Source organism: Carassius auratus, chromosome 46 (genome assembly GCF_003368295.1).
Source record: "Carassius auratus strain Wakin chromosome 46, ASM336829v1, whole genome shotgun sequence".
NCBI lineage: Eukaryota > Metazoa > Chordata > Actinopteri > Cypriniformes > Cyprinidae > Carassius > Carassius auratus.
This window is the reverse complement of record NC_039288.1, coordinates 1,161,681-1,188,345: the sequence shown is the minus strand read 5'-3', so window position 1 is coordinate 1,188,345 and position 26,665 is coordinate 1,161,681. Positions and strand designations below refer to the sequence as shown.

Genomic DNA, 26,665 nt, shown 5'->3' with positions numbered 1-26,665 from the left:
ACAGAGATGGAGTGAATTAAAAGTCGCCCCCTCCATGACACACACACACACACACACACACACACACACACACACACACACACACAGAACAATAATCAAGTTTTAATCTGATTAAAATACCCTGCACTGGAATTTTCATAAAGAGCTTGTGCAGAACCAATGACCTTGACAAAATAAGCCAGGTCTCATTTTCTTTATTGTGTCTTTTTATGAATAAGAAAACAATGCTTTTGTAAAGTGCACTTTTTTGCAAATGATTATCAACCTATAAATTGTGCGTCTGGTAATAGCTAGTTTTATTTAACACCAACATACATACACCATCTTATGTCATTTCTATAAGATAGATCAGATAGAATTACTGTAGCTTTTTTAGTGTTTAAACATTTTTACTAAATATGAAAGGAGCATGTTCTCACTAAACATGTATTTTCTTGTTCTTGTTCTTGTTGCCTCGAGGCACCTGAGGCCATTCACAAACATCTGATCTTACTATAGGAGTCTCCCTTAGAGTTCCTAAGAGTTTTAGCTGAAAGGAATAGAAATTAGACCATCCGACATAGAGTTTGTTTCTTTATTGAAACAGAGCACTTGCTCATCAGTGGATGCTCTGCAGTGATTGTTGTGATTAAACTTTAGTAGAGCAAAACGTGGCAGTTTGAGCGATTATGCAATGAAGCAAAGCCTTAGCCTAGCAGTGACAGACTTAAAAATCCCCCTTGCTTTCACTTGCTGGACATTGTACAACATGGAAAATGAACCAAAGAGCATTCTTGGCCAGACTGACGTTAAAATGGGTCTTACCTAAGAAAAGTTTAAGAACTACTCTCCTAATACGACTGCAAGCTATCTTTATCAGTGTTAGTTTTTGTGTTAAATAGTGACTGACTCGGGTACATTTGTGTGACAGCTGATTAATACCGTGATCATAATTGATTACTATGTGTCTATCATAAGAAGACCAAAAATGCAAAAGGAGCTTCTGAATGCATTCTAGATTTTGACATGCCATACTTTACGTTTGATTAATGCACATTTAGAAACTAATCATGTGGGCCTTATGTTGAGAAACTGTTATTTTTGTGAAGACCAAGTTGAGAGAATGGCTGCAACAGGATCCTTATCCAATGGCTTCTGTGACCTTTCAAAAGTACAAGACGCTGTCCTGGAGAATATGTCAGGAAAAAAATTATGAAGATGAAATGTTAAAAAGAGGACAAGAGGGCAGGTTTGAAATAAGGGTCAAGGTACACTAGGAGGATGGAAGTTAAGAAAAAAAATGCTGACAAAGGAAAGGTTATAGATGGACTAAAAATGTCCAAAATGGTAAAACAGTAAGCGTTTAAGGGTCTTAAGTTGATGAGTAGTTGCCGGTTAGTGTGAGTTTAATGTGAGACCAGGGGTCTGTCCCAATACACAACCTTGCAGTCTTTGCCGTTTGACAATGAGTGCATGTGACAGAAAGTAACACTGTCCCAGGTCTGAAAACACACTTCTGCTTTTCCCATCACTCATCATGTTCAGGAACGAATTTGCTCTGAAAATTACATATTTTGTGGACCTTCCATTGTAAGTAAAATTAATAAGATATTACATGTAATTTGGTAGTAAAACATTAAGTGTTGCACATTTTATTGGTGCAGAGACAAGTATATGCATTATGTAAAATCTCTTAATTAAAAGTACCACAGTTAAATTGTGTTGTCTGTTACAAGAAGATTACTGAAAAGACATTTACAGTTTTATTTTAAAGTGCAAAGTATCGAAAATTAACGTGCACATGAAATTCAGTAAAAAGTGTGTCCTAGTGGGCAGTGTTGGGGAAAGTTACTTTTAAAAGTAATGCATTACGATATTGTGTTACTCCCTAAAAAAGTAACTAACTAATTACGTAATGCGTTACGTTACTTTTGAGTTACTTTCACCTTACTTTTTAAATATAAGCAGGGCTTGATTTTGTCATGGTTCATGGATTCATTGACTCGCCCTCGCTATGTGGGTGCACGTGGGTTCAATGGGTGCAGCTCATCAGCGCGGCTCGGGTTCCGCTGATGTTCACTTACTATTGAATCCTTGACTGTTCTTTCGAGCCATGACAAAACCATCTGACCACACCATGGATTCAGCAGCCAGTCTCGAACAGATGTTCGCAGGTAACTACGCCCGAATGGATCGTCAGGATGAACAGATCGGAGCCTCGGGTCGGGCGATACAGGCTCTGGTAACGCAGGTGACCGAGCTCACCTCTCAATTACAACTTCTGAGAGGTCCTAGACAGCACCGCCCCCGCCTGTTTCCCCGGAGAATACCAACTTCAACCAGGTGGAGTCGGCATCCTGAGGGTGATTTCGCTGACTTCTCCAGTTACAGGAGGTGGACCACAGTCAGCCCCTCTAACGATCCTGAACCCATTTAGGTGGGTCGAGCTCGGCTCTCCTGGGAGGAGAGAGAACATTGCCGCTCAAGGGGTGTGTGTCTGTACTGTGGAGAGGCCGGCCAATTTATTTCTAGCTGTCCTTTAAAAGACCAAGCCCGGCGGTAGGAGGGAGGATACTGTCGGCCGGGCTTTCCATGACCAGACCCTCAAACGCCACCCTCCTCCCGGTGAGACTCCAGTGGGTAGGCAGCTCTTTCAACGGCAAGGCACTGGTGGATTCGGGAGTGAAGGGGAACTTGATGGACTTTTCTTTGGCTCGCAAACTTCACCTCCCCATCACAGCGCTGGAACACCCCATCACCATTCACGCACTAAATGGACAGGAACTCCAGGGCATTACTCACACCACTGGGCTCATCACACTCATCACCTCGGGTAACCACACTGAGAGGACCTCACTCTACCACTCTACCATTCCATTGTCCTGGATCATCCGTGGTTGGCTAAACACGGACCCAGGATAGAGTAGGGTCAGAACTCTGTGTCTAGTTGGAGTTATCAATGTTATGCCTCATGTCTTTCATCTGCTGTTCCGTCTGTTTTTTGTTCTGTGTTGCAGGAGGAGCCAGTGAATCTGTCCAACGTGCCACCAGAGTATCTCAACCTGAAGGAAGTGTTCAGTAAGTCCCTGCTGCTTCTCTTCCTCCGCATCGTCCCTATGACTGTGCTAAAAATGTTTTGCTGTCCCAGAAAGGGAGACTATGGAGAAATATATTTCTGATTCTCTAGCAACAGAGTTCATCCACCCTACCTCTTCTCCAGTGGGGGCGGGATTCTTTTTTGTGGGTTAGAAGGATGGTTCTCTGCAACCTTGTATTGATTACCGGGGGTTGAACAGCATCACGGTAAAGAATAATTATCCTTTGGCGTTGATGTCTTCAGCATTCGAAAGATTGCAGGGAGCATCAATCTTCACAAAATTGGATTTACGGAATGCATATCATTTGGTTCGCACACGGAAGGGGGATGAATAGAAGACCGCGTTCCACACCCCCAGGGGGTACTTTGAATATTTGGTTATGCCGTTCGGTCTTTCCAACTCCCCAGCGGTCTTCCGGGCACTTGTCAATGATGTGTTGAGAGACATGGTAGATCAGTTCATATATGTTTACCTGGATGACATATTGATTTTTTTCTTCGTCTCTCCAGGAACACGTTAAACACGTCAGACGAGTGCTTCAGAGGTTGCTAGAGAATGGGCTTTTTGTCAAGGTGGAGAAATGTGCTTTCCATGAACAGTCTGTTTCTTTCCTAGGGTACATCATTTCCTCTGAGGGAATACGGATGGACCCTGTAGTTCATATGGGACACGTCCCAGCCAGGATTTTAATATTGCCTAAAATATCCAGGTTTTGGCTATTTGTACTGTGCAGATTGATTGTTGTGAATAATGAGAGCTATAAAGAGCAGAGCAGACGGCTCCTTATGCTTTTGAATCGCTTTTACGTGTATGTTCATTCGGTTGACTTGAAGGATTGTGGCGCACTTTGTTTTTTTTTGTTTTTTTTTGGATTTGTGCGCAGTGACGCTTCAAGTCAATCGAACGAACAAACACGTGCGCATATTTGCATCGCTTTGATTGTTCCCTCTAGATCTCACCTTCTCACACGCAGCCCCATGATTGGTCGACTGTGTACAATACCTGCATGTTATTGGTCAATCTGCTCTGGATGTTTAAGGCATTATTAAAATTCTGGCTGGGACGTGTCCCGTATGAACGGCGCATATGGTCACCCTAGGACCCTGAGAAGGTTAAGGCTGTGGTGGAGTGGCCAAGCCCCACAGAGGTTTCTGGGATTTGCCAACTTCTATCGGTGTTTTATTCGCAACTTCAGCCAACTAGCCACACCTCTGACTGCCTTGACCTCCCCCAGAATGGCGTTCAGGTGGTCAGACACAGCTAAGGCTGTGTTTGCCAAACTGAAAGGCTGTTTCGGCCCCTATCCTTATAGCCCCTGTTCATCACGTCAGTTCATGGTGGAGGTCGATGCGTCAGAGGTGAGGGTAGGAGCAATGCTGTCCCAGCATTCTCCCACAGACAACAAGATGCATCCCTGAACATTTTTGTCCCATCGTTTATCACCTGCCGAACGTAACTACGACATTGGTAACAGAGAGTTGTTGGCAGTCAAGTTAGCATTGGAGGAGTGGCGTCACTGGTTAGAGGGGTCGGGTGTACCCTTTATTATCTGGACCGATCACAAAAACCTGGAATATATCAGAACCACCAAAAGACTGAACTCCAGGCAGGCACCATGGGCAATTTTTTTCGGTCGTTTAGATTTTTCTCTCTCGTACCGCCCGGGTTCCAAAAACATCAAACCTGACTCTTTATCGCATGTTTTTGACCGTTCCGAACGCCCGTCTTCTCCCTAGTGTATTTTACCCGAGACATTAATGGTCTCCACACTCACATGGGAGGTTGAATTGAAGGTCAAGAGGGCCTTAGAAGGGGTAACGCGTCCACCCTGGTGCCCACCGAATCGCTTATTTGTGCCGGAGAGATTGCGGTCAGACATCATTCAGTAGGGGCATTGTTCCAATGTGGCTTATCATCCAGGAGTTCATAGCACTAGTTTTTTGGTCAAGCAACGATTCTGGTGGCCACGCATGGCTCGTGACATTCATAGTTTTGTTTTGGATTGCTTGGTTTGTGCCACTGGCCAGACTTCCAATCGATCCCCAGATGGGTTACTTCAACCGCTGCCTGTCCCTTCGAGACCCTGGTCCCACATAGTGCTAGATTTTATCACCGCCCTCCCGCCCTCCCAGGGCAGTATGGTCGTTTTGACCATGGTGGACCGGTTCTCCAAGGCGGCTCATTTTATTCCCTTGCCCAAATTACCCTCAGCCAAGGAGACAGTGTTGACGTCTTTTGCTTACATGGCCTCCCGATGGACGTGGTCTCTGACAGAGGACCCCAGTTTGTGTACAAATTTTGGCAAGAGTTTTGTAAATTACTGGGAGCGACTGTCAGTCTGTCCTCAGGGTTTCACCCCCAGAGTAATGGCCAAACCGAGAGAGCCAACCAAGATTTGGAGAGGGTGATGCGATGTTTGGTCTCCAAGAATCCTTCCTCATGGAGTCAACAACTTTCAATGGTGGAGTACGCTCACAATACATTACCAGTGTCGTCCACTGTACCATTACTGTACAAATCTCCGTTTGAATGTAGTTTAGGTTACCAGCCACCAATTTTTCCTAGTCTGGAATCTGAAGTCGCAGTCCCCTCTGCCCATGTCTTCGTCCAGAGGTGTCACCGCACATGGACTAGAGCCCGTGAGACTCTACTCCAAGTGGGGGCACGCACCAAGGCTAAAGCCGATCTCCACCGGTCTAACCCTCCCACATACGTCGCTGGTCAAAAAGTGTGGCTTTCAACCAAGAACATTCCTCTCCGCTCCGTTTCTAATAAACTTGCTCCCAAATTCATTGGCCCATTCACTGTCACCAAAATTGTTAGTCCGGTGGCAGACGCGGATTATAGTACCTAGTGGACTGGGAGGGTTACAGAATTCATTCTGATGAATACTAAATCCGTTTTTTTTTTTTTTTGTGAGTGGGATGAATTAAAGGGTTAGTTCATCGAAAAATCATAATTATGTTAAGAACTCGCCCTGATGTTGTTCCAAACGTTCAAAAAGATGAACGGATGTCTCACGTGTTTGGAACGACATGATGGTGAGTTATTAATAACATAATTTTGATTTTTTGATGAACTAACCCTTTAATGCACATTTAGTCTAGAACTACATCATGTTCACACAGCACACACAATGCCTCTGAACTTCCGATTTCTCCCAATATGGGGACAGGAGACTTGTCAGTCAATAAATGGGAAAATAAAGTAACTGGCGTTACTTTCTTGTAAATTAAAAAGTAATGCATTAGTTTACTAGTTACTTGAAAAAAGTAATCTGATTACGTAACTCACATTACTTTCTAACACTGGTAGCGGGTAATCAAAAGTTCTACACACTTTCAGTCTTCCAGAGAATGCAAAAGTACACACATTCTTCATTCAAATAGAAGTACAGATACTCAGGTTTAAAAAGAATCCTGACTGCACTTATACTTTTTTACTCAAGTTAAAGTAAAGAAGGTACTGACAGGTACTTAGGTAAACCATAGCCATTGCTACTACCCGTTGTAGCATCACGCTGGTAACTGGACCGCACACCATTACATTAATACAAAAGCAAAAAAAAAAAAACAATGCCGTGTAGAACACAAGCAGAGAAAAGACTAAGTTGATGAGAAAATCTAAACAAAAACTATTTACCATTATCTAGATTGTAGGGTGATTCTGCCTCTTGTTCTTAGAAACAACTTAAAAATGATAAAATTGAGTTACACTTGCTTACCCTGTTAACATACAGGGGCCCTTTAACTATAAATCATTACAAATGTCTAGGATTTAATGATAAAACATTAAATTATTATGATAAAAAAAATCACACTAATTTTTACATTTTTTTTTTCAAGATATTGTATGCATCCATTGAGTGAAAAATAGCTCCTGTACACTTCTCTTCATTGGAGATAAACCTATGGATATGGCTGTTTACTTCCAATTTCTATGGAGAAAAGAGTTCTTTCTGCCCAGTGGGCAACTGGTGTTGAAATGAAATAAAACATTTACATTATAATAAACAGGTAAAAAATGAAAATCAAAATGACCTCAAAACTTAACATGACATGACTGAACTTTAAACATATTGGCCTACATACACATTCAGCTAATTTCAGTGTGGGACTAACTTCCTATTTTCACCCAACAACCACTTAAAGAAATTGCCATCCAATCTGAATTTTAAAAAAAAATTACGTTCCCTTTCAGTCGGTCACTCTCCACGTCACGTCGGTGACCAACGAAATTGGGATATCGCTTCGATAGACCAATCTACTTCAAGTGTAAACTAAACGAGCCAATGCACATTGGCATGCAATTATTGCATCCAGCTGCCGCTGATCACAGCATGAGTATAAGAAGGCAGCAGGTGCGATGCATACCAGCTTTTCACTTTGGAGCCGAGCGTTAATATTGTTCTGCTCACCTGTGTCTGCTTTGAACTACACTTCCGGCAATAGCGCAGGTGGTTTGAGGATTACAGTGGGACCATCACTCCTCTTGCACCTCCGATCCATTGAAGCAACCCACAGAACGCGCTGGGCACTCTTCAAAGAGTGTACCAGCAGTGTTTTGGTGATTGTTAAGGACTGTATAATTTGATTGGTCTTTGGAAGGTTGTGACCACCAGGGGGCATCGATCAGAATGCAGACGAGATGTTCCATTTAGGTGTTTTATTGAAATAAAGGTTTAAAGTGTGTGGTTCTGAAATAGAGATACAGACATAAATCAGTAAAAATTGAAACTCTCTATATAAATAACAAAGAATTATTACATGCCTAACAGGTATATAATAAAACAAACACAATCAAAGTTAAATTATAGTTTTGTTATGTATGACTTGAATGCAGTGTTATAATAAATGATTATTACTAAGTAAATACAAACTTAGAAATGCAGTAGTACACGATATCTATATTTAAAGATTACTTTGCTGCACATTAATTACAACAATATACAACATGCCAAATTCAGCTGAACATATAATAATTATGGACTGCAGAGTTACTCCTTAAAGGTCCCCTTCTTCGTGATTCCATGTTTTAAACTTTAGTTAGTGTGTAATGTTGTTGTTAGAGTATAAATAATAGCTGTAAAATTCTAAAGCTCAAAGTTCAATGCCAAGCGAGATATTTGATTTAACAAAATTCGCCTACAAAAAACGATCGGTTTGGACTACAGCCCTCTAGTTCCTGTGGTAATAACGTCACTAAAACAGTTTTTTGACTAACCTCCGCCCACATGAATTCACAAACAGGGGGCGTGGCCTTGTTGTGCTCCGACAGAGAAGGAAGAGCTGTTTGTGTTTGTTGACATGTTGTTGAAACGCTGTTATTTTTCATCTCTGAGTCCAATCATCTTTGTTTGGGCTTCCCAGGAAGCTGTACTTTGAGATTAATGGTTACAATTTATGTTTAACTCGGTTCCCGAAAATTATAATGCACATGTAAAACTATGTGCAGCTCATTTTGGTGAAGACAGCTTGCTGAGGACAACTTTCACTCTTTGTCTGGAGAAGTTTCTGGAACTTATTACACAAAGGGCAACGCTGTTTAGCTTTGTTAACTGGATGTTAGGGCTGTGCAAAAAAACGAATGCGATTTTCATGCGCATCTCTTCAGTAAAAACTCTCCTCCTGTGACTATAAATACATGTCCAGCACGTTACTAGGAGGGCAGCCTGCTCTCAGCTGCTGTCGAATCACAACACAGGAACCGCTGGCCCAATCAGAACCCGTTACGTATTTCTGAAGGAGAGGCTTCATAGAACAAGGAAGACATCAGCCTGTTTTTGTGACAGTGAAAACCGCAGTATACAGATAGGTGAATTGTGTGAAAAATACTGTGTTTTTTTTTACACGCGAAACATGAACACATGTTATATTGCTCATTGTAAACACAATTGAGGCTTCAAAAAAGCGCGTAAAACGGGACCTTTAAATTAAACAACGTTACACATCGTGCAAGACTTTTCCCAGTGTTATCCAATCTTACCCAGTGAGGTAGTGTTTTGACATTGGTAAGTGGAATAAATTGTTCCGGGCACCGGCCTACACCTAATAGGAGCACACGCAGCTCGCACAGGGCACTGGAAGGGGCAACACCCATGGCGCTTTGGTTGGGATCCCAATTTCGTCGGTCACCGACATGACGTCTCCATTGTAACTGGGCTGTTACGGCATCTTGATCAAGTCTTAACTAATATTTGACGTCAAAATGATGTCATAATTGATACAACTGGGTGAGGATATCATCATTGTGACTACTCCAAACTGTCAAGATATAATAATTAAAAAAAGAGACCATTTTAAAAAAAAAAAACATGTTTTTGTGGAAACAGCCTCAAAAGATTCCAAACAATTTGTAGGTTTTTGTACAGAATAATTAATGCAAACAAGCACTGGATATACCCCTGTATTTATGACATTTTGTACATGTTGTTCTCCTGTATAATTATCATTTCCATTAGTCATTACTGAACGATTCAGCAGAGCTCCCAGTCAAATGAGAACGTGCAGTCCATCAGGTTTCGCTTTACCGTAAATCATCGTGTATCGCCTGATTTTTAGTCTCGTAACGAGCTTGGACTTTAAGGGAAGGAACCCTCTAAAATAATGAAACCCAGCAACCTGTATTTTATTTTTTAACATAAGAGGATCTAAACACTGAGTTCTGCCAGAACGGTCTTCTCTTTCATATATTCAGGGCTTTATATGTGACGCAGGACGGTTATCGATTATCCTTTATTGCGTTTACACGGTGTTCGTAATGGCCTTTTAACATGCAGATGGATTGTACCTCGAGAATTATGCAATATCTGACGCCGTTAAAGACTGAATGTTACGTATTTTCACTGATATAGGCGCTCATCATGGAGCTCGGGAATGCGAGTGCGCGTTTATTAGAAGGATTGTGAGCGCGAGTGGAAAGTGTTCGAGGCTCTTCTGTACGTGGCAGCGAAAAATCACTGCAAACAGCTGAGATAAAGCGAGGGAGACTCTATCAAACTGATCCAGTAGAGCTGTTCCTTCATCACGGCCACTCTTTCCACTCAAACCGAGGTAAGCACTGTTACATTTCAACCATTTAAACCGACTGTTTGATTTGTAACGGTTCTGCGTTCCATGCGACAGCAACATAATAACTTTACCTTTGACCTTTAAAGAACTCTAAGCGCTACATTGTTTCTTACACTGACGTCGTTGTGCAGATTCTTCCATTGAGATGCTTGCTGTGCGTTCACGTTTAAAAGTACAGAATATCAGCTTATGTTATTATTAATAATATTAAGACTGGAGCTGTAAAATAGCGTTTTTGATCGCGTAAAAACTGTATTTAAAATAAGCATAGCTACGTTTATATTGTTTTAAATGTGTTTTATATACTAGCTGTTTGTTTTTCCAAAAAAATTCTGATTTTTTTGGCACAAGTGTGTGAAATGTATATCATACTGTTTTTATTTATTGCTTTATTTAATTCCGTTTTTAACTCATTTACCTGCTGTCACGAGTCTAATATTTATATCAGCGAGTATTATTTAGTTCGTTTATAACAGCATGCATACATCAGTGTCTGAAGATATGCATTGCTTTATTAGAGTTTTATATTCTATAGAGTTTTGCTGATGTTCTCCAGCTGTTGAAAGCTTCAGGCACAGATCCTCTTGGGCTGGACAGAGAAAGTTTCTGGAATTTTCTCGAGTTTTCACTCTCATGCGCTCCCTTCAGAAACATTTGAGAGGTGTTGGATTGCTCTTAAGGTTAGTCTTTTTTTTTTTTTTTTTGCACTAAACTAAACTTATGTTATATGCCTCGAGTTAAATTATTTGATCAGTTTAGCTTTGCTCTCTTGATGCACGGTGATGTGAAAGTTCGACTGATTTCTTAACTCTATTCTTCCGATCAATGGAAGAGTGTGAATGTCCCTGTTTTCACACAGCCTCGTCCAGTGACCTGTCACCCTTCTAAACCTTTAAGAAAGACCATCAGCATATAAAGAGCAGCAGAAGAGAGCCAGACATTAGTCAGAGACTGAGTTTACATTACACTGAGAGCAAAGCCAGAGTCAGTCTAAACTCCAGATGTACTCAGACCATGTGTGATTGTTTAATGAATTATACGGCTAAATGCTTGCATTGTAAACTACTAACAAAGTCGCACACTCTTATAGAGGTGGAGAAAAATATTTATTGATAACTGTGGATCAATCCATAATATAGCTCTGATTGAATGATGATCATATGCTCACTTATATATTTCTATTTCAGAAAGTAGGACTAGATTACCTAATCTTTACACAGAAGCTTTAATTCACTGAAAATCAGCTCTTTATATTTGCTGGATTTAAAAAAAAAACTGGACGTGACTTTCTGAATCCGACTCAAATTGAATGGTGAGGTCTTTAAATGGTGACCTATTTTAACGGACTTGTGGATTCTGTGTGGTTTCCAATTTAAGGTCATCCAGTTTCACCCACGCCCAGTTAAACCGTTCGTTCTGACACTCTGACCGTAATGACCGGTCATTAGCTACAAACTTAGTAAGTTCCCACCCTCACATGTATACCAGAGAGTTGGCTGTTTGGGGCAATGATGAAATCCACTTACACTTTTATGATTATAAAGTCAGCAGTAGATGCTCACCCCAGAAAATTACATCTTAAAAATTAAATAACATATGTGTTCTCCACTGTGTTTTTGGATAAAGGCAAAAAACAAAAAAAAAATCTGTTTAATGCATTCAGTGTTCTGCTCATCAAGGCTGCATTTGTTTGATCAAAAATACAGAAACAAAAACCATAATATTGTGAAATATAATTACAATTCGATTAAAATAATGGGTTTCTATTTTAATATACTTTAAAATATACTTTATTTTATTTCTGTGATGCAAAGTTGAATTTTCATCAGCCATTAGAGGTTTCTATTTTAAATGAAGGCTGCTTGTTTGAACTTTTTATTCATCAAAAAAATCTGAAAAAAACAATCACAGGTTCCAAAACAATATGAAGAGGCAAAACTGTTTCCAACATTGGTAATAAATCCTCATATTAATCTGATTTCTGAAGATCATGTGACACTGAAGACTGGAGAAATGATGCTGAAAATACAGCGGAGCATCACAGAAATAAATTACACTTTATGTTAATTTTAAATGGCAATTATATTTTTTTCTCCCTGCATTTTTGATCAAATAAATGCAGCCTTGATGAACAAAGGTTACAGTATTTTTTTGTTCTCAAACTTTTGACCGGCAGTGTGTGTATACAGTATATCTTTTGTACTCGTACTCGTGTTTTTGCCAGCAATAAAAGCTCTGCAGCTGTTTCTTGAGCCGTTAGTGGTTAAGCACCAAAGACCTGACCTGGCTCAGTATTCAGTGTTTGTCCTCAGTTTTAAGCATTCTTTACACACACTTATGCACAGACTTGGTGCATAAAAATCTATTTTTAACCACCTGTGCAACCTTCAATTAAAGCCTCTGGTTAACTCCAGCGTGATATAAAGTATATCTGCACATTTCTAAAACGTCTGTTTGGTTTCCTTGTAGGCTTTGCTCCACAATGGCAACATTTCTGGTGTTAACTCTGTTGACTCTGTCGTCCGTCTCTTCTCCCGTGCAAGCCGAAATCTTCACGTCAATCGGTAAAATTCTGAATAAGTCATTCTGTTCAGTGTGCAGAGACTGCTGTAAGTGAACCGTGGATAGGTTGATTTGTAGTGAAATCCCTCATTAGTCCAGAAACAGTTTTTATTGAACCCGAGCTTCCAGAACGACTCATTTTCTACCAGTTAAACCAGTGACTGAACGGTCAGCTTCTGGTATTTAGATGGTGATTAAATGATATAAGAATGCTGTCAATCAATTCAGTTAAAGGGATCGTTTTTTCATTATTTATTCAAATACCATGACCATCTTTGTCATTTTGTTTTATGCCTTCTCCTTTCATAGGCCAAATGACAGACCTGATATTTGCAGAGAGAGAGCTCGTCCAATCCCTGAAGGAATACATTGAAGCAGAAGAGTTGAAACTTGAAGCTGTGAAGAGGTGAAGGGTCTCTCTCTAGAATATATGACTGTACATGAACCAGTGACTCATCTGTGTGTGTGTTTGTGTGTCTTCTGGCTTCAGCTGGGCTAATAAACTGGATATGTTGACACATGCATCCACGTCGGACCCTGAAGGCTTCCTGGCTCACCCGGTGAACGCTTACAAGCTGATGAAGAGACTCAACACTGAGTGGTCTGACTTAGAGAGTCTGGTGCTGCAGGACCCGTCAGATGGTACACTACATCACCAATCGTCATGCTTTTTTGGCTGTTGCTACAAATATACCCCAGTGACTTAAGACTGGTTTTGTGCTCCAGGGACACACATAGAAAATATCAAATGCTTGATTGTTTAGGTCAAATGCAAAATGCAAAGCTTTATTGAAACAGTGTGAGATGTGTAAAGTGTTATGCAAATAAAATTGAATTCAGTGTGTGTGAAGTTATCGCAGACGCTCGTGTATTTTCATTCCCTAATGTGAACTTGTGCGAACATGTGTTGCAACTGTTGCCACGTGGAGTTCTTGAGAATGTTTTCACTTAAATGGAAATCATGCAAGGGATGATACAGTCACTGTCACTGGAAATAATCAGGATCCTAGCATGATGCAGATTATTTATCATTTATTTTTATCAAATGCATGCATGCCTTTAAAATGCATAGAGACATAAAGGGAATTAAACTTTCATTATTCAGAAATATTTAACCACATGATACTGCTGTTATCCAGTGAGAATCATCTATTACGAAGCGCTGTGTCTTTATAATCAGGGATTCTCATGCCTTAAGTCATGTGTGATAAACAGCTCTTATCTTTCTCTTCTTCCGAAGGCTTCATATCGAACATGTCTGTGCACAGACAGTATTTCCCTGATGAGGAGGACGAGAAGGGAGCAGCCAAAGCACTTTTGCGTCTGCAGGACACGTATAAACTGGACTCGGAAAGTTTCTCCAAAGGCAAACTCCCAGGTCAGAGGCAGCACTCCGGTAACTCCTCTTTTCACACTTCTTTTGTTTTCATTTGGGGTCCTTCAGTTAAAGACTCCATGATAAACTGAGACTGTCATTCAATGCAACCCTTTCAATTGCACCCTTATTATCAGTGGCTTGCTGAGACTTCAATAGTGTTTTTTTTTGTTGTTGCATGTGCTTAATTTAGAATTATTATTATTATTATTATTATTATTTTTTTTTAATTTGGAATGGTACCTTCGGTTGGGCCAATAGATGATGCCTTTGCAATCAGATCATGTGAGCTCAGTGATAATATTTCCTTAAAGGGATACTCCACCCCAAAATGGAATATTTGTCATTAATCACTTACCCCCATGTCGTTCCAAACCCGTAATAGCTTTGTTTGTCTTCAGAACACAATTTAAGATATTTTGGATGAACACCGGGAGGCTTTTTACTGTCTGCGTTAGTGCTGCAATGACGCGTCGACGTCCTCGATTACGTCGACTACAAAAATACGTCGACGTGCGTGACATGCGTCGACGCGTCACACTGTTTGTTTAAATCTCGTGTAATGGCATACTGGCAATGGAGAAAGTTGCATTCTATCACAAAAACAGAGACCACTGTTATCAAAAGTATGGGAATACTTTAAACAGAGGACAAATAAAATGACCCTTTGTTCCCTTTGCAAAACCGATATGGTGAACCACGGCAGCACAACTGCATCTTGGCGCTCTCCGGTGTTACGGTTTAACTGGTTACCTTGTGATCAACTTCCTGGTTCAGATCTGATATTCTTGCGATTGCGGCATTCTGAAAAGTTGAGATGTTTTTAAAAAAATTAAAAAAAAAATTAGCGTGTTGCAACCGCTTCACTTCCATTATGAGCGCGCTTATCGCGCACCTACATTGGACGGCCCCTTAAAAGACGGCGCCGCGTGACAACAGTCACAAACCACCAAGCTACCCCGAATCAGCTCCAGATCTCTGGAAACCATGTTAAATCATAGCAGAACCCTGACTACATTTTATGGTTTGTGATGCTAAAGAACATTTCATGACGTCTCAGACAACTGTAAATTCATGGCTACTGTGGTTTAATTATAAACGCTATCATAAGCTCATATTTACCATAGTCAAATAATTTTATTTGCCTCTTATTTTATACTGTAAAAACTTCAACCACATAGGTTGAAAATGAATAAAGGTTGAAATATTATATTAGAAGTTGTATTTATATTTTTTTGTAAAGTTATCCAAAGGTTTAAAATAATAAGGTTTATAAAAATAATCGTTAGATTGGTCGACATAAAAAATAATCGTTAGTTGCAGCTCTAGTCTACGTTCAGCTCATATTCTCCAAAATGGAGCTACTGTATAATGATTTGGAGAGGAACGGAGGAGAAGAATTGTTGAATAAAGTTGTTTTTGTTTTCTTTGTGTACAAAAAAAGTATTCTCGTTGATCCATAACGTTACAGATGAATGACTGATGGACGATGTCTTTCATACTTTTCTGGACCTTGACACTGTTATTTATTTGGCAGTCTATGGGACAGTCACAAGCCTCCCGGTTTTCATCCAAAATATCTTAAATTGTGTTCCGAAGATAAACAAAGCTTTTACGGGTTTGGAACGACATGAAGGAAAGTGATTAATGACAAAAATTTCATTTTGGTGTGGAGTATCCCTTTAATAGGCCTATATTTTCTGAAGACTTCGCTCTGCTCGCTCAACCCAGAATGCCCTTTGGTGATTTGCTTGTTCAAGATCGAGAATGGTAGAGTAGTTATGAAGCTGCAAGCCTTATACATAAATTGTTTGTAATAGTGATGCATGGGTCGGGGTATTTTCTTACGCGCGGTCCCGCTTTTCTGAAACTTCTTAACCTCCCCGTGCAATAAAATATGAAAATATATATTCCACATATTTAATATAGGCTATAGGTAATACCGCTATGATGGTTCGTTCGTGAACATATCTTTTAGATAAACGAATCGTTCTAGTTCACGTAACACACTGACCATAGACCGTAAAAGACTCTTATTTCTCGTTGACTGAAGTTCCTCTCTCCACATCAGCGCATGCGCAGCTCGTGAACAGCTCTGTGAACCGTTTCATCCTGTCAGAGTTACTCAAGATGTGACGGAGCATGTGATTTGTTGAATTTTGTGAACGAATACGATCTTCTTGTTCATGAACGAGTTGAATGAACTGATACATCTTGTTCGTGAATGAAATGAATGAGAGTATACAGGGTCAGTCGGCCAAGCACGTAAATCTCGATCAGCAATCAGCAGATACAAAGCACAGTTACAGGTGCACATACGCTTGTTTTCATATTTAGCATGCAGAACATAACTCCACGTTTAATCCCTTGTACTTTGTTAATCTGAACTATTTATTTAGACTGTTTATTTAATGCGATCATGCACACGCTTTAATAAAGCGAAATCGGTAAATACATTCGTTGACTTAAAACATAACACATAAGACACTCTTTTTCGCCACCTGCTGGCGTATTTGTGAAGTACGAAGAAATGGTCACTGAACTAATCAGTGAACGAATCATTTTGGTGAATGAATTGAAAATCAACGAATCTCTCGAAAGAATAAACATTTTCACCACTAATTTCCATGCAACATAAATGGATTTTAAAAATCCCGCGGGTTATGAGATGAGCCGCGCATCACTAGTTTGTAAGCGTTTCGATTCCAGTGTCCACTCTTTGCTGATATAATGTGCGGTCACTGACTGCATGATCTGCGGTCTTCCAGAAGAATATCAGACCTGGCAGCTCATACTGCTTGACAAATGTTTGCAGCATGGCCTTGAATCAGCTCTTCTCTACCGTATTAACAGAAAGCATTTCTTTTGCTTGGCAGCAAGTCACCGCATCAGTACACCGCTTTCATTCTTCACTGTCACGCTTGCACTTTTGGCAAAAGCCCCAGATATGGTTAGTTGGTCCCTAGTTGTTTTGCCAAGTTCAGTTGTGCGTGATGGCATGAGCAGTGAACGATGTTCTGCAGGATGGTGCAGCACAAATAATGATGTAGATGTTTTATCTCTCCATCACTTCAGATGTGTCTCATGGCTGTCCTCTTTCATTAAGCTTAATCCCAAAGTATTGCCAGATAGGCGAAGTGGTGCATTTTTCTTATTGACCAAAGTTTGTAGACGCCATTATTAGAGTCACTATATGCACATGTATACTTCTTACCTGCAAAAAAGGGAATTGTTAAAATCAATTTAGCTAAAATCTAACCAGATCATCTTCAGACCATGACAAAAAAGTGATCCAATTCTAGTTGATTAGACTAATGCATAATTTTTTTTTTAAGCAACCAAAGTGGATGTGAGACTATAGCGTATTGAGACCATACTTGGTGTACGCTATAATAACCATGACGTTGGAATCTCTCAGTATGGTGTGGCTAACAACTGGGATCAAGCAGCAGTCATAAATCATACAGCGTGCTTTCACTGAAACCTGTGGTAAACGACGTGATGTTGTGTCCGCAGGGGTGCGCTACAACGCTGAGCTGACCGTGGATGACTGCTTTGACATGGGCAAACTGGCCTACAACGAGAATGACCATTATCACTCCGTGCTGTGGATGCAGCAGGCGCTCCGACAGATGGACTCGGGAGAAGACGCCAAGACGGCCAAAGCTGATATCTTAGATTATCTGAGTTACTCCGTCTATCAGATGGGTGACCTGCCACGAGCCATCGAACTCACCCGACGCTTGGTGGCCATCGGTAGGCCATTTCTCTCTCTCTCTCCGATTGATCAGCAAATTGTCACTAGATGATCATTAGGAAATGTAAAAGCCACACAAAACTCTTATATGTATTACACTGAATCTGAAACATACCTGATGCAGTTTTGTTTGGCTGTATATCTTGAGCGTGTGCTGTGTGTACCTGCAGATCCCAGCCACCAGAGGGCAGGAGCAAACCTGCGCTACTTCGAGCGGCTGCTGTCTAAGGAGCTGAGGGACCGGGGGCGGAGCCAGCAGGAGCCCGCGGACGAGAGGCCCATTCAGCTGGACACGTATGAGCGGCCCAAAGACTACCTGCCCGAGAGAGAGGTGTACGAGGCCCTCTGCAGGGGAGAGGGAGTCAAAATGGTGAGCACAGCTCATGTCCATTTAGCCTGACTACGTCAGACTTCCTACTTCCGCTCAATTTTATTTCGCTTCTGTACTCAGTCTGATACAGCGTCAGAGCTTTCTGTTTGCCACCGGTCTGGAAACAGCCGGGACAATCAACGAACAGAGGGCGGGCTGAGAGCCGTGACGTAGATGCGTAGATTAACTTCGCATAATCTGCAAAAGTCGTTTACAGCCATGTTCACTCCGGTATTTCGCTCGCATCATCATGTGTTTACAACAGGTTTACAGTGGAAGTTCAATCATAGATTTGAGTTCGATGCATGATGTCTGTGCTTCGATGCGGCTGTACAGGCGAATAACATACGTCATAACTAAGCGTATCTGATTGGCTTACGGGTAACCAATGATTTTAAACTTCAGACAAGCGCCCCCTAGCAAGAGAGAAAACACTTCTCTATTATGCCATTCCAGACTCTGTCTACGAAGCAAAGTGAAGTAGCAGAGTCTGGTATTACCAGGCTAATGTCCATTATACACCATGGAGGAATTATTTGCTCTTCTCACTTTATAAGCCTTTGAATCATTTACAGCGTCTCATGTTTTAAACTTTCATTATGTTTTATTTCCTCCAGTCTTCAGTGTCACATGATCTTCAGAAATCAGAATCATATGATGATTTACTGCTCAACAAACATTTCTGATTATTAATGTTGAAAACAGTTTATTCTGCTTTATATATTTGTGTAAACTGTAATAAACTACTGGTTTGAGGTATGTACAGTTTTGCATTAAACAGGATGCGTTAAACTGACCAAAAGTGACATTAGTAATTGATAGTAATTTATAACAATGCAAGGAATTTAGATTTTAAGCAAATGCTGTTTGAATGTTCTAATCAAAGAATCCTGAAAAAAAACTTATCACAGTTTTCACAAATATATTAAGCAGCAAAAGCTGCTTTTAACACCGATAACAATACAAACCATAATTAATACTTGAGCACCAATAATTAATAACAACTGAGCAGTAAATCATCATATTATTCTGATTTCTGAAGATCATGTGACACTGAAGACTGGAGGAATGATGCTGAAAATACAGCAATAGATTATTTTTCAATAAAATCAAACAGACAGAAGTTTTTCTTTTAAACAGTTAAATTATTTCACAATATTTCAGTTTTTTTATTTTTTTATTTAAAGTTAGAGTTTAACAGTTACTAAAGTTACAAACACAACTAAATAAAGATAACTAACCTAGAACATCAAAACACACACAATTACACAAAGAAAAGAAACGGGAAGAAAAAAGAAAAGATGAGGGACTGCCTCAATTAACAGATATTAACAGCATAATTTGAAAATATAAACAAATGACAATATTCACAATCGTTTTCTACAACATTTCAGTGTTTATTGTATTTTTGAACATATAAATGCAATGCAACTTGAGGGACATCTTTCAAATACATGAAAAAATCTTAATTATTCCAGACTTTAGTAATAATTACAAACAATATCCATATGTATATTATGCACACAGTATTAAGGGGACCAAGATTTCGATTCTATCCAGCTAATACGTCAACACACAAGTCTTGTGGTTGTAGTTTCGAATCCTTGTGTATTTTAATGTTTATTTAGTTCAGTGTCTTTCCACACAGAATTCTGTTCATCCAGTCTTGATCGAAGTCTCAGTTTAAACTTGAATACATGAAAAAAAAAAAAAGTCATCTTAAATAGCAGTAGGTCGTCATAAAAAAGCTATAGAAGCTTTTTTCTTCTTAATTTCCCGACAGACTCCAAAGAGGCGTAGCCGACTGTTCTGCCGCTATCAGGATGGGAACAGGAACCCGCGTCTGCTGCTCAAGCCCATGAAGGAGGAGGACGAGTGGGACAGTCCTCATATCGTACGCTTTCTGGACGCCCTCTCTGATGAAGAGATCGAGAAGATCAAGGAGCTGGCCAAACCCAATGTGAGTGTGCAGATGGACACATGAGTCTATATACGGTCCATACATAGTCCATAGACAGTATATAGATTCATATAGACACATAAAGATGTCTTTATGACATCTAAATGCATCTATGTGGACAGTATATTAGCATGACACTATATACTGTCCATATGTGCATGTTCTGTAAAGCTGCTTTGAAACAATGTGTATTGGGAAAAGTGCTATACAGATCAATTTGAATTTAATTGAATATATAGACCATGGACAGCATATTGACTCATATAGATGTTTATATGACATCTATATGGACCGTATATATAAGCATCAATCTGTATATTTTATAAATGTATGCATTTTAGTAGATGCTTTTATCCAAAGTGACTAACAGTGCATTAAGGCTGACATGTTTTCACGTAACGTGTTCCCTTGGAATCGAACCCACAACCTTTTGAGTTGCTAACACAATGCTCTACCACTGAACCACAGGAGCACTATACATATCTATATCCATATATTAGCCATGGACAGTATATAAGCTACAATAGACAGTATATAGACTAATTTGACTAGCTTAAAGGAGTAAATCACCCTAAAATGAGTTATTTTTTCATAACAAGGGTTAATTTCCCCTAAAAAATAATCACACTGTGCTATTATTTGGATTTGTGAATAAGAAAGAAAGCTTTTGTTTCAAATCAAATGCAAGTTATTAGTTTTAATGTTTTGCAAGTATCTGACAGTCACTGCTTTCAAAGACGCTAATTTGAAGAAACAGGTTTCGTATTAGGCATGCACCGAAATTTCTACTGCCAAAAATGGCATTTGGGAATTTTAATTTCCCGAATATTAATTTCGATGCATCCCTACTTAGTATAGATGTGGTGAAAAAAACTAAAAATAATTACATGCTCCATGAGGAACTAAAGATGAATTCTAATAGGTTTGCTTCATAGAAATGTGGAGTTGATGGATGAATCTGAGAGACTTTTTCAACATTTATTCATGTTCACAACTAAACAAACTTATTTTATTTTATCAGCTTATATCAGCTAAACAAACTTCTTCGTTTGTCATATTTAAGATGTGATGAAACAGTGAAAGTAGTGAAAGATATTCTTTTCCATATTGATACAAATCAGAGTGTGACATTATCAAAAAGAAAAAAAAAGAAAAGCTGTAGGGCAGGACGTGGTTCTGTGCATCAGTGTTGGATTGGCTGGGAAGAGTTGCTCATTGCATTTTTTTGCCATTGACACATCACTTGTTTCAAATCTGAATGTGAATGCAAAGCTAATTCTGAGTTGTTCTGTGTAGCTTGCTAGAGCCACAGTCAGAGACCCAAACACAGGTGTTCTGACGGTCGCCCATTACAGAGTTTCCAAAAGGTGAGCTCATATACATCAGTTCATTTAATAGTATTCATGTCTTGCTTGTATAGAACATAAGTTGACTGGGGCTGGATGGTATGACAACAGAAAAGTGTTCACTTCTCAATACAAAGCATATCACAGTAGATATATTGGTGGAAATCTTCTGCTTAATTGATATTCAGAACAGCATCACTCTTGATCATGTGATTATTGCGTGAATAAACTGGATTTGTCATTATATTCATTACAATAAGTATGATATACCTTTACTGTAATGCAAAATATTTCATTCTTAGACTTCCCCTCCAGGCAATACATTAATAAGTGTAACTAATTTGATATTGAGAGACAGCTGTTGGACAGAATTCTGCCCATTTCCTGTGTGGTGATGATCTTCTTGTCCTGTGGTGTGTCTGCAGCGCGTGGTTAGAAGGGGAAGATGATCCAGTGATCGCTCGGGTCAATCAGAGAATAGAAGATGTCACTGGATTATCTGTAAACACTGCAGAACTTCTACAGGTCACTCATCCTAAATACCCCAGAACATCACACACACAATCTGTGTTCTCCATAGGCTTCAGTCTCACACCATATCATACAGCATATACCATATATATATCATATAATATCATATCATATCATATCGTATCATATCACACATAACATATCACACACTCTGTGCTCTCCATAGGCTTCAGTCTCACACCATATCATATATCATATACCATATATCGTATCATATCATATATCATATACCATATATCGTATCATATCATATCATATACCATATATCGTATCATATCATATACCATATATCGTGTCATATCATATATCGTATCATAGCACACATAACATATCACACACACAATCTGTGCTCTCCATAGGCTTCAGTCTCACACCATATATCATATCATGGTTTAATTTGCACACAATGCTTATGTGAACAGTGAATTGTCTCTGTTGTGATTGTGATACAGAATTAGATTGAAAAGGGTTTTCTTATAACTTCTGTTGAACCTTAGGTGGCTAACTATGGCGTTGGAGGCCAATATGAACCACATTATGATTTCTCAAGGGTAAGACCTTTGTGCAAGAACAGTGGCATGTGCATGAAGAAATATAAGAGACTGTTTTCATTAAAAACAATGCAATGTCATATTTATATTTCTGTGATCGTTAAGAAAATGTGTATATCAGTGGGACTTTTTTTGCTGTCAGTTGACACACTATATCCATTTCTCATCTTTATCCATATTTTGTCCATAAAACAATTAATGAGATCCATTCCTATAGCGGATGGAGGAATTGCGTTAGATTAGAATTAACTCAAGAAATAAGAGTGAAATTAAATAAGGTGTATACTTTCATTTTCAATCACAGATATATATGGTTTATTATTAACAAGGTTTATTATTTATGACAAATAACATAATCATGGATGTGGTTAATGTCAAAACAAACTAAATCATTAGCTAGATGGTCAATCTAAACTTGCCTAAAGAAAAAAAAAAGAATTACTGAATTATTGAAAGTTTTATTCTTTTTAATGATATGCTTAATGTGGAATACAGTGTGACACCTGATGGCAAAATCCCTTTTAAAATGTATCCAAGGGAACGTTTACACGACATCTGTGTTCTGAAAATATAAAGGTTTTGCATGCAAACGATAATTTCAAAATGATCCTCGTTCAAAGTGATCCACAAAAACGGCTAAAAACGCTGTATTATTCATGCCAGGCCAGTAGATGGCGATGTCACTTTGTAAAGAAACGCATAGACTCATTCCTGTAGACTCGACACGTTTTATGCACGTGTATGACATCACGGTTTACACAAAATTCACATTTATGTAGTTTGTGCAGAAACGATAACGGTATCGTTAAAAAGAAAAATTGTGCATAAATGAACGTCCAAAATGATGTTGTGTAAACGCCCCCTACAGTAATAGCATGGAATGGCAGCTTACAGTGCACATTTTTATTGCTGGTGGTAATACATTTCCTGACAATGTCTTAGGAATTTTTATTGTTTATGTTAATGGGAATTCATTAGACATTTGGATTTTGACGAAAAATCATATTTCAGCTTTCATGTTGTCATATTAAAGATAATGTAACGTTGCCTCAGAGGCGGAGATATTCTCCTGCTACACTTCAATCTGGTTTAAAAGTTACAAACGTCTGTTGCAGCGTCCTTTTGACAGCAACCTCAAGGTTGATGGAAATAGACTTGCCACCTATCTGAACTACGTAAGTACATGTGTTGTGCTTCTTCCGCTCTGCCTGTCTTTACTCTAAAATTTTATCTTCATAGAAAGATGAACCTGATGCTTTCAAATCATTAGGCACTGGAAATCGTGTGGCTACTTTTTTAAATTATGTAAGTATGTGTATCCTGTGGTGCCTGGTATTGCTCTTGTGTTGGCATCAGGTCTTGTAATATGAACCCTACACACTACAGCAGTGGTGCTCAACCAGGGACAGCAAGACAGATCACGCAGCAAAAGAAGACAAACAGCTCAAAAAAAAAAAAATATATATATATATTTGTTTTATTCACACATTCAAAAACTGCTTGTTTGCATTGAAGACCCAGGATTGTAAAACATCTGGATGTATGAGGGGGGCCGGTTTTAAAAGTGAGATTTATAGACCTGTGAAAGTCTGTAGGAGTTTGTAAAAAGTATTTAAAAAATCTGGAAACTCAGGAACAACTGAAACATCTGGAAACTTGAGAATCAGTGCACTACACTTTCACAGCACTTTTAATGCCATCGTGCAAATTTTGTGACAATATAATATCTTTAAATCGCAGATCTGTTTAATCCAGACTGTTACATAGCACATTAAAATACAACATAATAAAAATAAAAGCAATACTCCCTTTTATATAGTTATATAGCATACCGAACGTGCATGACTTCTGGGTAATGCTATATACACAAACACAAAAATAAAATAAATGCACTAAAATACAATACAATGATGAAAATTGGCTTCTTAGTGTTACTTTAGTTTCTAACTTGCCTTGATTTTGGGCAGATCTTTTGCTTTAAAAATCTCACCTATATTCTGTATTATATAGTACTTTTTACAAATATTTTCCCACAACAGAAATATGAAACTCTGATGGCATATCAAGTTATACTTCAGCATGTTGAATCTTTCTTTGTTCCAGATGAGTGATGTTGAGGCTGGTGGGGCGACGGTTTTCCCTGATTTTGGTGCTGCTATTTGGCCTAGAAAGGTATGGACAACCTTTTCAAACATTAATTACAAAATGTATAAAACATGTTTTCAAGGGTTACTCCACCCCAAAATGAAAATGTTGTCATTAATCACTTACCCCCATGTCGTTCCAAACCTGTAAAACTTCATTCGTCGTCGGAACACAATTTAAGATTTTTTTGGGTAATGAAAACTGGGAGGCATGAGACTGCCAAGTAACTTACACTGTCAAGAATAGTCCATCAGACATCAGTGATTCAACCGTAACATTATGAAGTGAGGAGAATACTTTCTGTAAGTGAATAAAACAAAAATAACAACTTTATTCGACTACTCCTTTGTCAACGGTCTCCTCTGTGTTTCTCCACATCACTCAAACTGCCTACGCTCTTCTGTTTCTTGTGTCTTCTGTGTTTCTACGTGTGTTTAGCTTTGATTTGAAAGAAAACAGCGCATCCTTGTGGTGCGGCTGACACAGAAGAGCATACGCAGCATACGGTGATATGGAGAAATATCCTAAATTGTGTTCTGAAGATGAACTAAGCTTTTACTGGTTTGGAACGACATGATGGTACGAGATTAATGACAAAATTTTCCCTTTAAATCAATTATGATGATGGTACTGCATTAATCACTTTTGTTGTGTATTGTATTTATATGTGGTATATATAGTAGATTAAGTATTACTTGTGCTGAACGTTACTCTGTTACATTGCAAAAAAAGATAAAAGCAAGCATTGACATAATAATCGACTAATATTTGGTTATTTGAGATGATAGCATTGCTGAATAATGGTTACATTTCCCTCGCCTTAAATATTGAGCACAGATGGGAAGATCGGATCACTTTACTGACTCTCTCATTCAGTCTTGTTCTTGTTCTCCTCTTTATTCAAGCCATTTTGTTCATTTGAGTGGCGTTAATGCATGCTAATAAGCAGCTAGTGGATAGTGAGAATCAGTCCTTTAAACTAAAGTGTTGCCATTAGTTATTTTACAGATGCAGCATTTGTTCTAAAAGGATCCTCATCTTTCTGTAGGGAACGGCTGTGTTCTGGTACAACCTCTTCAGAAGTGGAGAAGGAGACTACAGAACCAGGCATGCAGCCTGTCCGGTTCTAGTCGGCAGTAAATGGGGTAAGTGGACTAAACCCAGACTCGTGTGAAGTTTAGTCTTCAAACCGTGCTGCTGCTTGCCGTGAACAGGCTTCAGATTGGTGTACTTTTTAAAATGCACAAATGCCACGTTCTTCAGAGAGATCTACTACTACTACTGCTTTTAGAGAACGAAGTGAACATGGCATAAGAAGTAGGTTGTTTGAAATGCACCAAATGTCCATTCCTCCCCCAATTCTCATTTACAAGTCTTCTCGTTTGGCAGTTTCAAACAAATGGATCCACGAGAGAGGACAAGAGTTCAGACGCCCGTGTGGCCTGACTGAAGGGGACCGATCTTGAGCTCGGTTCTGCAAACACGGACACAATCAGACCCTTCAGACGCATCAGGAACACACACCAGTTCAGTCAGGACTAGCTGCTGGGGATAGTGGGTCATTTCTCTTTTATTGGAGTGTTTCATTCCCCCGTTCCTTAACATTTCTTGGCTGGAGTATCGTGTCATGACTTTTTTATGTAATGCATAAATTATTGTCCTGTTCTTTAGTGATTTATTTTATATTCTTATATGGTTTGCAATAAAACATCTAAATTTGAAGTCCTGTTTCTTTGTCTGCATTTTGAGGAGCTGTTTATATAGAAATATTTTGATGCAACAGAATTTATTACACAGACTTGTATTAATGTTAGGCTACAACAGCCATAAACTGCATCTGAATTGATATTTCAATATATTCACAGATGGCTAATTGCAGCTCAGATGTGGCATGAATGCATTTACACCACAATTTTTATAA

General features: G+C 39.1%; 1 protein-coding gene across 7 annotated transcripts; it reads left to right on the top strand.

Moving 5' to 3' along the window:
* Window positions 1–9,643: 9,643 nt before the first annotated feature.
* On the top strand, window positions 9,644–26,466 carry p4ha2 (procollagen-proline, 2-oxoglutarate 4-dioxygenase (proline 4-hydroxylase), alpha polypeptide 2). Of its 7 annotated transcripts, XM_026234179.1 has the most exons (17): window positions 9,645–10,129; window positions 10,683–10,827; window positions 12,617–12,711; window positions 13,019–13,115; window positions 13,200–13,351; window positions 13,950–14,087; window positions 17,601–17,840; window positions 18,012–18,211; window positions 19,995–20,171; window positions 21,468–21,538; window positions 21,943–22,042; window positions 22,546–22,599; window positions 23,715–23,774; window positions 23,839–23,904; window positions 24,703–24,771; window positions 25,793–25,889; window positions 26,134–26,466. In XM_026234179.1, the coding sequence occupies exons 2-17, from the start codon at window positions 10,781–10,783 to the stop codon at window positions 26,208–26,210; spliced, it is 1,740 nt and encodes a 579-aa protein (XP_026089964.1). In that variant the 5' UTR covers window positions 9,645–10,129; window positions 10,683–10,780; the 3' UTR covers window positions 26,211–26,466. The 7 variants fall into 7 exon arrangements, with proteins under 7 accessions (XP_026089958.1, XP_026089964.1, XP_026089961.1 ...); XM_026234173.1 differs by lacking the exon at window positions 23,839–23,904 and having other exon boundaries at window positions 9,644–10,129; window positions 13,950–14,105; XM_026234176.1 differs by lacking the exon at window positions 23,839–23,904 and having other exon boundaries at window positions 9,646–10,129.
* The last annotated feature ends 199 nt before the right edge of the window (window positions 26,467–26,665 follow it).

Bases quoted from the DNA above. Each gene is read 5' to 3' on its own strand.
- p4ha2 (XM_026234179.1), top strand. From the start codon at position 10,781: ATGCGCTCCCTTCAGAAACATTTGAGAGGTGTTGGATTGCTCTTAAG. The intron at 10,828-12,616 runs GTTAGTCTTTTT...GTTTCCTTGTAG, and splicing joins GGTGTTGGATTGCTCTTAAG to GCTTTGCTCCACAATGGCAA. The intron at 17,841-18,011 runs GTAGGCCATTTC...GTGTACCTGCAG, and splicing joins CCGACGCTTGGTGGCCATCG to ATCCCAGCCACCAGAGGGCA.